The sequence below is a fragment of the Solanum dulcamara genome, chromosome 5 (assembly GCF_947179165.1).
Source record: "Solanum dulcamara chromosome 5, daSolDulc1.2, whole genome shotgun sequence".
In the NCBI taxonomy this organism is placed as follows: domain Eukaryota; kingdom Viridiplantae; phylum Streptophyta; class Magnoliopsida; order Solanales; family Solanaceae; genus Solanum; species Solanum dulcamara.
Window position 1 is genome coordinate 4,402,979 of NC_077241.1, and position 15,736 is coordinate 4,418,714.

General features: G+C 31.9%; 2 protein-coding genes and 2 pseudogenes across 2 annotated transcripts; all 4 read left to right on the plus strand.

Moving 5' to 3' along the window:
* On the plus strand, positions 1-1,371 carry LOC129888367 (aspartic proteinase CDR1-like). Its single transcript, XM_055963355.1, has one exon. The coding sequence runs from the start codon at positions 1-3 to the stop codon at positions 1,369-1,371; it is 1,371 nt and encodes a 456-aa protein (XP_055819330.1).
* A 314-nt stretch (positions 1,372-1,685) lies between these two features.
* LOC129890019 (aspartic proteinase CDR1-like) lies at positions 1,686-4,400 on the plus strand (annotated as a pseudogene).
* A 4,093-nt stretch (positions 4,401-8,493) lies between these two features.
* On the plus strand, positions 8,494-10,595 carry LOC129890020 (aspartic proteinase CDR1-like; annotated as a pseudogene).
* An 891-nt stretch (positions 10,596-11,486) lies between these two features.
* LOC129890025 (aspartic proteinase CDR1-like) lies at positions 11,487-14,523 on the plus strand. Its single transcript, XM_055965512.1, has 3 exons — positions 11,487-11,516; positions 11,582-12,353; positions 14,051-14,523. The coding sequence occupies exons 1-3, from the start codon at positions 11,487-11,489 to the stop codon at positions 14,521-14,523; spliced, it is 1,275 nt and encodes a 424-aa protein (XP_055821487.1).
* The last annotated feature ends 1,213 nt before the right edge of the window (positions 14,524-15,736 follow it).

Sequence of the window (15,736 nt, forward strand, 5' to 3'; positions counted from 1 at the left end):
ATGAAGATGAATACTAAAGCTAACATTCTTTTCTCTACATTTGTGTTTTTCGCATTTTATCATCTTTCTTTTGTTTCTTGTCGCAAAACAATAAGTGATCATAGTGGAAATGGCTTCACTCTTGATCTTATCCATCGTGATTCTCCTCATTCACCCTTCTATAACCCGTCCAACACTAGATCAAATCGCCTTAGAAATGCTTTCCATCGATCATTTTCACGTGCCTCTTTTTTCAAGAAGAGTTCCTTAGCTACTCCCAACACAATTCAATCGAATATTTCTCCAATCCCAGGTGAATACCTCATGAAACTCTCAATTGGTACCCCTCCGGTTGAAATTGTAGCCATAGCTGATACGGGTAGTGACTTAACATGGACACAATGTAAGCCTTGTGAAAATTGTTTCAAACAATCATCCCCTCTTTTTGATTCGAATAAAAGCTCTACATATAAAACTGCGGGGTGTGACACTGAAGAATGTACATCATTATGGAGTTCTTCTTGTGTGAGAGGAAATATTTGTGAATATCAAATGAGTTATGGTGATCAATCACACACTATTGGTGACCTTGCTTTTGATAAATTCACTTTTCCTTCTACTTCTGGTGAAAATGTCACGATTCCTAACATTGCCTTTGGTTGTGGTCATGACAATGGTGGAACGTTTAATAATTATACGTCTGGTATTATTGGTTTAGGTGGTGGTGAAGTTTCAATTATCAAACAATTGGATAAACAAATCAATGGGAAATTCGCTTATTGTTTGATCTCAATCCCATTAGATTCACCAATTTCCAATGTCACAAGTCATATCAACTTTGGGAGTAGTGCCACTGTATCCGGTGATAACGTCGTTTCAACCCCCTTGATTAAAAAGGAACCATCTACTTTCTACTATTTGAACTTGGAAGGTGTTAGTGTTGGGAATAAGACGTTGGAATTCAAATCTTTTAAAATTGGCTCTTCTAAGGTTGGCTTTGAAAGTCATGAGGAAGGTAACATTATAATCGATTCTGGCACAACGTTAACATTTCTACCTAACGATTTTTACTTGAACTTGGAATCAATATTGGTGGATTCAATTAGTTCTACTAGGAAGGATGATCCATCAGGGAATTTTCATCTATGTTACGAGTCTGAGAATGGTACTATCGATGCTCCAACGATTGTTACACATTTTACAAATGCGGATTTAGAGTTATCGCTTTCAAGTACATTTGCAGAAATTGAGGAAGGTTTGGTTTGTCTTACAATAGTACCAGCAGATGATATTGCTATATTTGGAAACTTGGCGCAGGGGAATTTCTTAATTGGATATGATCTTGTGGCTAACAAAATATCCTTTAAGCCTACAGATTGTACTAAGTACTAAGGAATTTGGCTTTACTAACTAGTGTTTAGTTTTTTACTTGTTCATTGTTTGGTCTTTTGATCAATGTTATAATTAGTATTAATACAAATTAATGTTGTTGATCAATTCTCGATGTCTTTTATCTATTTCAATCTTATGCTAAGGAATGAATATCTTTTAACTTTCTTACTGAATTTCATTTTACTTTTTTTTTGAATTTCATTTTGATGATATACTTCAATAAATCAAAGGAAAATTCTCTTATTGTTTGATCTCATTGGAATTAACATCAACTAATTCAACACCACTAGTCACATCAACTTAATTTGGTGACAATGTTGTCGTATTTGGCTGCAAAAAGCCAAAAGTTTCCAGCCTTCTATTTTCAAAATTTAGAAAGTATCAGCATCGGAAATAAGTCTAAAATCAATTTCAACAATCATGGTAACATTATAATCGATTTTGAGTTATGACATAGCAGTTGCATTTGTCCCTTGTGATTTAAATATGTTATGAGTCTGAAAATGTATGCTCCCAAGATTAATTGCACATTTTATGAATGCAAAAAAAATTGTGAAAATTTGTTAGACGGCTAAAAAAGAAAGTGTCATTCAAAAAAGGAGGAAAATTTAATTTCTTGGAACAAAGCTTAAATTTTTTTCTTGGAAAGAGGAGGAATAAAGAACAATTTGGTTAAATTAGTAATTATTTTTAATGGTAAATAAAATAAAAACATCAAAATAAGGTAAATGTAATATCACAAATTATTAAAAAAGTTGCTATTTTGAAATCAAATCTGAATATATGTTTGTAAAATTCACTATTTTTATGATTATCAAGTTGTATTTCCAAAGAATTTTTTTTTAAAAAACTACCTTATTAGACATACATCCATACCATATATATTAATTCTATCTATACTTTCAAATAATTACGTATCTTATCACTAATTAAGAGTTTTATACCATATATTTAGATAGATTGATACATGTATTTTTGCTAACAGATACACTAAAAATAAGGAGAGAATCGAGCGAGATAGTCACGTATCCTAGATACATGCGAATCACACTAGATACATGAGAGTGGCGAGCGAGATAGGAGGGAGGAAAGAGAGACAAGCGAGATTTATCAATGTATCCACATAGTCATGAGAATCCACTTGGATACAATATATCTAGAAAAAAATACTCCTAATTTTGACTTTATTTATCCCGAGATACATGTATCTTGACATATCTGAACACACCAAAATCTAATAAGATTCGTAATATTGCAAATTATAGTATATCTAAGTAATTAACTCCTAAACTAGTGGGATTTTCTTACTAGTAGAAAATATGGAAGGAAAAGAAAGAGTATATATGGAATGAATCTATTTAGATATAGTATTTTATTAATTACATAATTATATATTACATATCTTTCAATTGAAAGTGAAATCCAACTTTACAAAATTTCGTATTTCATACTCTTGTATAATTGGTAATGGTAACAAAATCTCACCATCTCCTCTATCCATTTTTTTACTTAATTAATTTCTATATTAGTCTCTAGACATACATTTGTTTAATTAATTTCCATATAGTCTCTTGAAATACATTTTTTTACTTAATTAAATTTCTATATTAGTCTCTTGGCATACATCTTTTTTACCTATAAAATGGTACTAAACATTGTCTCCTCTAAATTTCTCATCATTCTCCAATTCCTTAATTAGCCGTGGAGATTAATACTAAAGCTTTCTCTCTTATCCCTATGTTAGTTCTTTTATTTTTCTTTCATCTTTCTTTGATTTCTTGTCGTAAAAGTGTAAATAGTTTCACTCTGGATCTTATCTACCATGATTCTCCTCTTTCGCCTTTTCACAACCCATCAAACACTCCATATGAAGGCCTTCAAAATACCTTCTAGCGGTCATTCTCCCGGGCTTTCTTTTTAAGAAAAAATATGTTAATTCAATCCAATCGACTCTTACTCCATTGGAGGTGAATACCTCATGAAAATCTCAATTGGAACTCCCCCAATAGACACTCTTGTCATTGCTGACACTGGTGGTGACTTGACATGGATGCAATGTGAGCCTTGTATTGATTGCTTCAAACAATTGACACCTATTTTCAATCCCAAGAACTTCTTATAAAAATGTTGGTTGTAACAATAAATTTTGTTAAAAAGTAAGGTCATGAAGAATAATACATGTACTTATCAAGTGACTTATGGTGAGCAATCCCACACTATGGGTGATCTTTCTATTGAAATCACATTTGCTTCTACTTCTAGTAAAAATGTTTCAATTCCTAACATTGTGTTTGGTTGTAGACATGATAATAGTGGCATGTTCACTAATGTCACTTCTGGCATCACTGGCTTAGGAGGTGGGAATGTCTCAATTGTCAACCAAATGAATCAAGAACTCAAAGGGAAATTCTCTTATTTAATCCCATTGGAATCATTGTTAGATAATTCCAATGCAACTAGTCACATCAACTTTGGCGACAGTGCGGTTGTATCTGGTCATGGGATCGTTTCAACTCCCTTGATTAAAAAAGAATCATCTACATTCTACTTTCTAAATTTGAAAGCTATTAGTGTAGGAAACAAGACAGTGGAATTCAAATCTTCTCCGATTTCTCCTCCCGTTGGTGATGGTGATGATCAAGGTAACATTATAATTGATTCTGCCACGACATTAACATATGTGCCTGACGATTTTTACTTGAAGTTGGAATCAATGTTGATGCTTTCGATCAATGCTACGAGGAAGGATTCTCCTTTTGAGAATCTTGGTTTGTGTTATGAATCTAGTGAGAATGGTACTATTGATGTTCCAAAGATTGTTGCACATTTTACAAATGCAGATTTAGAGTTGTCAACTTCAAACATTTTTACACAAGTGAAGGAAGGTATAGTTTGTTTGACAATAGTGCCATCTGGAGACATGCAAAGTGCTATTTTTGGAAATTTAGCACAAGCCAATTTTCCTAATTGGATATGATCTTAAGGCCAACAAAGTGTCCTTTAAGCCTACAGATTGCACTAAGTACTAATGTTGTTAGTAGTAATTCAAATTTTATTTGTCAATTCTTGATATGATGGATGTCTTATATATACTTTCTATGTAATGCTTACAAATGGAGATCTCATCTATTTATTATGTGTTCAACGAAGGAAAATCAAATCAAGAAGTGACATTTACAAAATCCCAAGATTTCCCCCCAACTAGTTTAGAATACATGCGTAACACTAGGGCTGTACAGGGCAAACCGATAAACCGCACCAAACCGATAAACCGAACCAAACCGGAAAAAAAACCCGACTAGTGGTTTGGTTTGACTTGGTTTGGTGTTTGGTAAAAAAACCCGACCATTATAGGTTTGGTTTGGTTTTAACTAAAAAAGGTCAAACCGAACCCAAACCGACCCGATTATAGATATACTACTCTTAAATTATGTTATACATAAAAATATTTATTAAAATGTAATTTATAAATATATTTTTAAAATTTTTCATAATTGTTTTTTCTTTCTTAAATTTAGATTTGGACTTGAGAAACCCATCTAAATAATATACAAAAAAAAAAGCTCATCTTATAAAGTTATATTATAAAGTTAAAACTTCAAACAGTGTTCTGCCTCCATCTTATATGTTGATATTTTGTACTAGAATTCTTTTTAAGAATCACCGGTCTTTGTTTTTTATTAGATACTATGGAAATTCGAAAAACCCGAAAAAACCCGAATAACCCGAAAAAACCCGAAAAACCCGAGAAAAATTAATATCGAAAAACCCGACTTTATTGGTTTGGTTTGGTTTATAGATTTAATAACCCGACACAAATGGTTTGGTTTGGTTTATAAAAAATCCGAACCAATCCGGTCCATGTACACCCCTACGTAACACATGTTATGCTATGAAAAATTGCATACAAAATAAATAAAGTATATAATGTTACAATTTAAATGGAAACAATGCATGTTCTTCTAATGATGGTGTACGTATATGTTGCGTCAATTAATAACACAAAATATATATTAAAAAATAGCAATTAACGATAAAAATAAATATAATATTTTCTTAAATAATGAAAAAGAGAATTATGACTTTTCATCAAATTAAAACTTATGGATAACTATAATAGAATTGTCATATGGGGTGTATATATATATATTGAATCTTCGTTGGAGTCTTGTGATAAAATAATTTGGATCTTCGTTTTTCACATAATGTTCATGATTAAATATTGATATAAATTAAAAATTGAAGTCTTGTGTATTAAAAATAAGAACGGGTATTGAAGCCTTGAGTTAAAAGTGAGAAGGGTTGAAAGTGGAGCTCATGCATTAAAAATAGGGAAAATTACCCTTTTACACATATTAAGATGCTATATTTACTTTTATTCCCTACTACACCAAAAAATTTTCAAAATCCCTCTTTTTCCTTTCTCCCTCTCTCCCTCACTAATACATCCGCCTCCTTCTTCATCCTCGCCCTAATTTGCTCTAGTTAATTTGATCCTCTTCAACCGTTAATCAATTTCAAGATTTCAACTAAGGTATATTTTAATCTTTTCTTATATGGAATTTCACTTCATCCTCATTCAATTTGATTTCTCCTAAAATTTGTATCTTTTGATTTCTTCTGTAAATCTTTGAAAAATATTCTAAAATTTTTATCATTTGCTTTCTTCTGTAAATCTTTCTATTTTTGTTTCTCATACCTTCAATGATACATATGGAATCTGTTCATGGTCTCAAACAGTCCAATAAAAATTAAGGAATTCTTGTTTCACCTGGTTCTGATTCGTCTTGAAAAGGTTACGACGAGGTTAGATCCAAACATCGTAACGATCCAGCAGTGATGAATAAGCTACGTGAGAAATTGAAGTCGAAAGCTACAGTTAAACATGCACCCAAAGAAATAGACAACAAGATTGAAGGGGTTACAACACGCCCTAATCTCCCAAAGGTATGTGTTCAATTAAGTTTTTTTTTTAGAATGAAAATTTTGTGAAGGTTTTAATGATTCTGATACATATCATTTATGTATCAGATACGTAATGTCTTTTTCAAATGCAATATTTTTGGAGATTTACTATTTCTGATACATCATGTTTAAGTGTCAGTTTCTGTTGTTTCAAGTTTTAATGATTCTGATACATATCATTTATGTATCAGATACATAATGTCTTTTTCAAATGCAATTTTTTGGAGATTTACTATTTCTGATACATCATGTTTAAGTGTCAGTTTCTGTTATTTCAAGTTTTAATGATTCTGATACATCTACATTTATGTATCAGATACATAATGTCTTTTTCAAATGCAATTTTTTGGAGATTTACTATTTCTGATACATCATGTTTAAGTGTCATTTTCTGTTGTTTCAAGTTTTAATGATTCTGATACATCTACATTTATGTATCAGAATATAATATATAACTGCTTCTGATACATCTTTTGTATGTATCAGAATCTCATCTCATGCATCAGATATTTTAATGCATATGATACATCGTATTTATGTATAAAATTCAAGTTGTATTTAACCATTTTCATGTCAATGCAGGGAATGAAATACATCATCAAGAAGATTCCGTCCCACCCATTGAGATTCGGAACTATAAGAGCCAATCATACCTTATCTCACTTTTAACTCCATAAATAGCTGATGTGCATTAACTATTCTATAGCTAAAGTTATGTATCAGATACATAACTTATGTATCAGCAAAAGTGAAAAAATAATTGAAATCAACTTCGGTTTGAATTGATGCTCTGTTTTTTCCATTCGAGACGATGCTCTGTTTTTTGGCTTGAATCTTCATGAACATCACAGTTGCTTTTTTAAATAAATTAATCCCATTAATTAGATCAGTGATTCAATTAAATAACCAATCAAAACTTACATTAAAATACTAACCATAAATAGCTGATATGCATTAAGTATTCTACATCTAAAGTTGATGTATCAGATACATAACTTATGTATCACCAAAATTGAAAAAAAATTTGAAATCGAATTTGATTTGAATTTATGCTCTGTTTTTTGGCTTGAATCTTCACGTACACAACCGTTATTTTTTTAACCAAATTAATCCCATTAATTAGATCAGTAATTGATTTAAAGAACCAATCATACCTTATATTAAGATACTATCCATAAATAGATGATCTTCATTAATTACTCTATAGATAATTAATGTATCAGAAAAGTTGGAAAAAAGGGGATATCGGGTAATTTTGGTACAATGAGGAATGTATAGTAATTAGACTTTTCCATTATGAGATTTAGGTAAAGTTTACTTAAAAATAAGCATAAGTTGAAATTGGATCCCAAGTGTTAAGAATTAGCACAAATTAAAAATTGATTTTTATTATTAAAAATGAAGTAAATTATTGAAAATATGGTTGAAATTATATCTCTACATGTAGTATTTCAGATTATTTTTTTTTAATTTTTTTTTTCATTATCATGAAAATTGGTAGCAATTTGATTTGAACATGGCTTCAACCTCATACAAGGATTATATCGTGGATGCTATTGAATTTTATATGAGAATAAAATATCTTCTATTTATAAAACCCCACCCCAAAAAAAAGATAAATATAAAAGATTTCTTTTCCACCAAAAAAAAAACCCACCTTTTGTACCAAGAAACCATTTTTGAATTAGACATAATTGTGGTAGAATCCAAATAAGGTAACACATTCGGAAGAAATCCTAATAAAGAAGTTGAGATTGCTAAAATTTGAAAAAAGAAAGTGTCATTCAATAAATAGGTAAAAATTTATTTCTTTGAACAAAGCTTAAATTATTTTCTTTGAAAGTGGAGGAATAAATAAATAATTAGTTAAATTATAATTATTTTCATTAATGGTAAATAAGTTAAAAGATTAATATTAAAAATTAAAACAAGATAAATGTAAATATGGTAAATTACTGAAGAAGTTACTATTATGAAATCAAATTTGAATGGATGAACGTAAAATTATTCCTATTTTTATGATTACATTTTTTGACTTAATTAATTCTCATACTAATTAGTCTAGGCATACATTGTGTTACCTATAAAATGGTACTACTGAACATTGTCTAATCTTACATAATTTCTCATCTTTCTCCGAAACCTTGTCAACTCTCCATGGAGATTAATATTAAAGCTTTCACTCTTATCCCTATGTTAGTCCTTTTATCTTTATTTCATCCTTCTTTTGTTTCTTGTCGTAAAAGTGTTAATGGCTTTACTCTCGATCTTATCCATCACGATTTTCCTCTTTCACCTTTTTACAATCCATCAAACACTCCATTTGAACGCCTTCAAAATGCCTTCCACCAGTCATTCTCCCGTGCTTCCTTCTTCAAGAATAAATTTGTTAATGGAATTCAACCAAGTATTACTCCAACCCTAGGTGGACACCTCATGAAAATCTCAAGTGGAACTCCCCCTATAGACATTCTTGTTATTGTTGACACTGGAAGTGACTTGACATGGACACAATGAGAGCCTTGTATTGATTGTTTCAAACAATTGGCACCTATTTTCAATCCCAAGAATAGCTCTTCTTACAAAACTATTGGTTGTAACAATAAACTTTGTCAAGAAGATGGATATCTCACATGTAAAAATAATACATGTAATTATGAAGCAATTTATGGCGACCAATCTCATGCCATAGGTGATCTTTCTATTGAAACTTTCACATTTGCTTCTACTTCTGGTGAAAATATCTCAATTCCTAACATTGCTTTTGGTTATGGACATGCCAATAGGCGGTAGTTTAACTAATGCCATGTCTGGCATCATTGGCTTAGGTGGTGGCAATGTCTCAATTGTCAACCAAATGAATCAAGAAATCAAAGGGAAATTCACATATTGTTTCATCCCATTGGAATCATCAACTAATTCCAACATGACTAGTCACATCAACTTTGGTGACAACGTTGTCGTGTCAGGTCCTGATGTCGTTTCAACTCCCTTGATAATAAGCGAAGAGCAACCAAACTTCTATTTTCTAACCTTAGAAAGTATTAGTGTTGGAAATAAGTCTTTGCCATTCAGATCTTCTAATATTAGTTCCAACTATCAAGGTAACATTATAATCGATTCTGGGACAACATTTACTTATGTCCCTTTTGAATTTTACACGAATTTGGAGAGAACATTAATGGTGTCTTCAATTAATGCTACTAGGAAGGACGATCCGTCTGGGTTTCTTAAGTTGTGCTACGAGTCTCAGAATGGCACTATCGATGCTCCAAAGATTTTGCAGACATATGCGGTTGGATTAGTACAATTATTGGTACGCTATGCACCTTGACTTTTGGCTTTTCGTTCCTTCTCGATCGATTATACTTTTGGTTAATTGGGTAGGTGTCGATAGCAGCAGAACCTTTGCTTTGGTCCATACCACGTCTAAGGTGTCTAGGATTTCTCCCAAAAGTAAGTAGGAGTGCTCTTCCTTTCAAGCCTTCTGCCTTACAGTCTATAGACCTTACCTCACTAATCTTTTATTTTCTCTCGGTAATATTCATTCATTGAATTTACAGGCCAAAGATTTATCATCTCTATGGGATCAAATCCCGAGTTATTGCGAAGTAAAAAACCGATGAGACATCCGCGAAGCTGAGGCGGGAGAAAAAGCGTAATTCCCCGGTGTCATAGGTTACCTTTCTATCTTCCTCCCCCGTGACGTTCCTTCCCCCAATTCTGAAGAGGGAGAGACTTTCTTTCTTACTCAAGGGATGAATGCAAGACTGAGCAAATGGTACTTCCCTTTCGAAAGAAGATGATGACTCCAACCAGCACACTCCTTTCTTCTATGTCTGGTGGAGTTCCGTCCCGCTAGAAGTGATCCTATCTTATTTGCTGCAGCTGTTTAGCAATATTCGTCTCCTTTTCTTAGTCCCCATCAGGAAAGAAAGAAAAAACCAATATAGGAACTTCAACTAAGAAAAAAGAAGAATAAGCAGATTGCTCCTTTCTTTTTTTCTTTTTCTTTATTAATTTCGTAGTATTTTACTAACATAGACTTTTTTGTTTACATCATTTTGCTAATGCGGATGTAGAGTTGCCAATAACAAACACATTTACATAAAGTAGATGAATGTTTGGTTTGTTTCACAATGGTGCCTGATGAGGGAATTTCTATTTTTGGAAACTTGGCACAAATGAATTTCTTGATTGGATTTGATCTTGTGGCTAACAAAGTTTCATTTTTGCCTACTGATTGCACTATGCATTAAAGGATTAATTTGGTTTGGAATGGGGTGACAAGTTATACATGTAATGAATTAGCTTGTAATGATCTTTTAACCTCTTATTTTGTGCTTAAAGAGTGTTTAGTGAGAATTTGTTGTTAGTCTTGATGTTCTGATTATTTTTCCTTGTTTATAATTCTTATGATGACTTATTAACAGCTTCTACAAAATTAAATCATGTAAAAAAAAACCCATATTTTGTCACAGTAAGATCAGTTTAGTATATTATACTGGGTAAAGTTTAATTACTTTATTGTTATAGACTTGCAGTGAGTAAAGAGATTAGCAACTTTACTATTACAATATTAATGAGTAAAATTCACTAATTTTATGTGACACAAAAATAAAAAATTTATAACTTTACTCTTCTATTAGATAAAGTTCAATGGCCTTATTTAAAATTAACGACATACCCTTGACCTTGAGTAAAATTTTGCTATAAAACCGTAATTATAGCTACGAATTATAATTTTTTTAAATTATAGTTGTGTATAGTAAATGCATATCAAAAAGGGATAAATTTTTATATTTTTGACCAAAACTTTAATAATTATTATTTTGGGAAGAGGAGGAAGAAAGAGAGAATTACATAAAAGAATTACTAAAATATTTTAATAGGCTAGCTTAATATGACAAACAATAATAGAATATATTAAAAGTGAAATTCGGAGGGAAATCTCTAAAATTATTCAAAGTTGTTATAATTATCACTATATTACAAAAGAATGTTCAAAATTTAGTGTTTACAAAGTCAACGACTTGCATTAATTATACTCTTATATTTTTTAATGATAACAAAATCTCACTTTCTCCCCTATTACATTTTAAAATTTTTATAAGTTAATTAATCTTGACATACATTTTGTTACCTATAAAATGGTACTAAACCTTTATTCCCAAAACCTTGTCAATTCTCCAAATCCCAGCCATGGAGATTAATACTAAAGCTTTCACTTTTATTCCTATGTTAGTTCTTTTATTGTTCTTGTCGTAAAAGTACTGTAAATGGCTTCACTCTCGATCTTATCCACCATGATTCTCCTATTTTACCTTATCACAATCCATCAAACACTCCATTTGAACGCCTTCAAAATGCCTTCTATCGGTCATTCTCCCGAGCAACCTTTTTTAAAAAATGTCCCGTTAATTCAATCCAATCAACTATTACTACAACTGAAGGTAAATACCTCATGAAAATCTCAATTGGAACTCCTCCAAAAGACATTCTTGTCATTGCTGAGACTGGTAGTGACTTGACATGGACACAATGTGAGCCTTATGTTCATTGCTTCAAACAATTGGCACCTATTTTCAATCCCAAGAATAACTCTTCTTATAAAGTTGTTCATTGTAACAATGAACTTTGTCAAAATATAGGATTTTTCTCATGTAAGAATGATACATGTAATTATGAAGAGATTTATGGTGACAAATCCTATACCATAGGTGATTTTTCTATTGAAACTTTCACATTTGTTGAAAATGTTTCAATTCTTAATATTGCCTTTGGTTGTGGACATACCAATAGGGGCACTTTCACTAATGCCACTTCTGGCATTGTTGGCTTAGGTGGTGGCAAGGTCTCAATTGTCAACCAAATGAATCAAGAAATCAAAGGGAAATTATCTTATTGTTTGATTCTATTGGAATCATCATCAACTAATTCCAACACAACTAGTCACATAAACTTTGGTGACGCTGCTATCGTGTCAGGTCCTGACGTTGTTTCAATTCCCTTGATAAAATTTCAGTTACACCCCAGAAAATTTTGTGTTACTAAGGCTATAAATGGCTTGATGTGAGCTCGATGAAATTCTAATGTAGTAGCATGAGGATAGCATGAGTATAATATTTGGAGTTCATACAATATGATTGAAATGATATGTTAAAAGATATATAGCCCTCGTAATCGTAAGCTGAGATGGGACCCACATGATGGGATTTTTATAAAAAGGATATATGATAAGTTATATGGACAATATATGTGAAGTTAAACAAAACTCAAGAAGGACCCTTGAGACAAATCCAAGTGTAAGCCCTCCAAAAAGATGTTTTTTTTAAGTTATATTTTCGGGTGATCTAACTTGGGGAGACCATAAACCATCATTTTTTGGGAATTTGGGAAAACTCCTGAAATGCAAGTTGTAGATAATTGGATTAGCTTTCCAACCACAGGTCGTGGGAATTTATTTGATATCGGGATCAAGAGATATGACTACTTTACTGAACAAAGGTACTGACCGCAAGTAGAGAGCTTGACACGTGGTGGACACATGGAAGGACCACTCCATCGCCTTTTATCACTATAAGTAGGCTCAAAGCAGGTCATAAACAACATGATAATTGTTATATTCCATATTTTTGTGCATTGGACTATTCGTGAGCTAATGGACATAAATTCAAGGACTTTTAATTTCGAATTTGTTATATTCCGTATTTTCATACGTCGAGTCATTCGAACGAGAATCGACTCAAGTTAAAGACGGGATCATTTTCGGACACGAAGTAGAAAACTTTAATTCCTAATTCTAAATCGAGTCCCACGACGGGCCGGGTACGGTATGTGTGTACACAACTTTATTCACCGAGTCCCTTACTAGAGGGCAGGGTAAGGTATTTGTATATGACAATATGATGATGTGATGATATAATAATATGATGATACAACTTTATTCACCGAGTCCCATAATGGGCCGGGTACGGCATATGACAATGATAGGTATGACTTTGTTATAAAATACAGGTATAGTGATTTCTTGATTTACGTACTCGTCTCCTGAATCTCTACTTCAGATGTGATATCATTTATGATATGTTATGCTTTATATACTCAGTACATATGTCGTACTGACCCTTTCTCTTCGGGGGGCTGCATTTTATGCCCGCAGGTACAGATACTCGTTCGGGGATCCACCGACTGAGAATTTCCACTCAACTATTTTGGAGTGCTCCATTATCCCAGAGCCTAGACTTTTGGTATAGATTATTTTGATGTATATATTTGTTTATCCAGGGGTACGGCGGGGCCCTATCCCATCATATGTTACTGTCAATATTCTTAGAGGTCTGTACACGTATATGTGGGTTGTATATAGACATTGTCCGTCTATGTTAGCATGACTTATGTTATGGTGACGTTCCCTTTTGTAGTGGTAGCCTTGCTGGCTTGCATGTATGCATATTTTGGGATGATGTATGTAGTGGCAGCCTTGTCAGCCTGCGTATGTATAGTTGGGACCTTCCTATACGTTATGATAGCCTTGTTGGCTTACGTACTATGTTATCTTTTGATGTTGTAACTCCTCAAGAGACAGGTTGCGTTAATATATAAATATGGATAGTTTCGTGATGACATTCTATTTCCTCAAGTCCCATATTATGTTTAGTTGATGAGTGTCCAGTTCGTACACTAGTCACGACCCACGGGGTTGGGTCATGACAATTTCAATCTTTCTATTCTCTATCTTTGGAAAGTATTAGCATTGGAAATAAGACTTTGCCATTCAAATCTTCTAAAATTACTTCCAATACTCAAGGTAATATTATCATAGATTCAGGTAGAACACTTACATTTGTCCCTCCTGATTTTTACGCAAATTTGGAGAAAACATTGATCGTTTCTATTAATGCTACTAGGAAACACGATCTATCTAAGTCTTGTAAGTTATGTTACGCATCTAAGAATAGCACTATCGTTGTTCCTAAGATTGTAGCTCATTTTACAAATGCAAATATAGAGTTGTCACCAACAAACACATTTGTGCAAGTGGCTGAAGGTTTGGTTTGTTTTACAATGGTGCCTGATGAGGAAGTTTCAATTTTGGGAAACTTCACACAGATGAATTTGTTAATTGGATTTGATCTTGTTGCCAACAAAGTTTCATTCTTGCCTATTGATTGCACTAAGCATTAAGGATTTTAGTTGTGGAGGGGGTGGGGTGGGGGGTGGACAAGTTATACATGTAATGAGTTTGGCTATTGGCCTGGCTAGCTATTATTCATCTTTTATTCCTCCTCATGAGAAGTATATTTATTTTATATGATGCTTAAATATTTTTTATGTGTTTAATAATGATTTAGAATTGGAACTAGAAGTTTATAAGTCATGTGAGTTGAAATTGAAAAAAATAATATTTGATTTTGTATATACACATGAATTTCATTCAAGAAAAAATTAAAGTTATTTAAATAAAAACTTGTTATTTCACCTGAAATATTTTTCAAACTTTAAATTTTCTGTTTCAAATTTGAATTTACAATAGTGAATAGATTGTAAAAGAAATGTTGTATTAATAATCTACAAATACAATTCAAAAATTTAAAAAACTTTTGTTTTATATATATTCAACTTTTCTTTTTCTAGGATCCTAGTGGTCTTCCATGTTATCAAATTTTAACGTTAACATTTTATGTTAATTCCCATTTCTTTATAATTCTCAATTTTACCAATAAGATATGGATAATACTCCTTGATTAAATCTGGTAAATGTGAAGATAATTTAATTTTGATGTTTACTTTATTTTTTCAATCAGAGATGGATTATTTCAAGAAAAACACTAAAATAATAAATGGCTAAGTGAAAATGTATAACAAAATAAGAAGCTCGACGTTGAAGGATAAAAGGATAGAAGTGTACATTCACATAGTCTGTTAGAAAATTAGTTATTGTAACCAATTAAAAGTTAGTTAAATTTGATTAGTTACTCTCTTATTTTCTAATCAAATCATCGTATATAAAATAGTCTCTATATATCCTCTTAATATATACAATCGATATCTTTGAATAATATTTTTGGATTAGTCATTTTTGATATACCATTTCTCTTAATTACTACTACTACTACTACTATTTCTTCTTCTTCTTCTTTGATTAAGAATATGGTATCAGAGCTATTGCGACTAGCTTGATAAATAATTCACTACAAATCTAAGTGTTGATTAAAGAATTTCGACCACAATTTTTTTTTTGTCAATGGAGTTCCTCACGATGTAGAGCAAGTTGTGGAGCGAAATGCTCGAAACTTGGGAAATCAAGCTACTGAAGTGGATTATCAGCATTCATTATTTTAATCAAGTCACCGTGTACAAGATAGTCTATATATACCCTCTCAACTTCGACGATCAA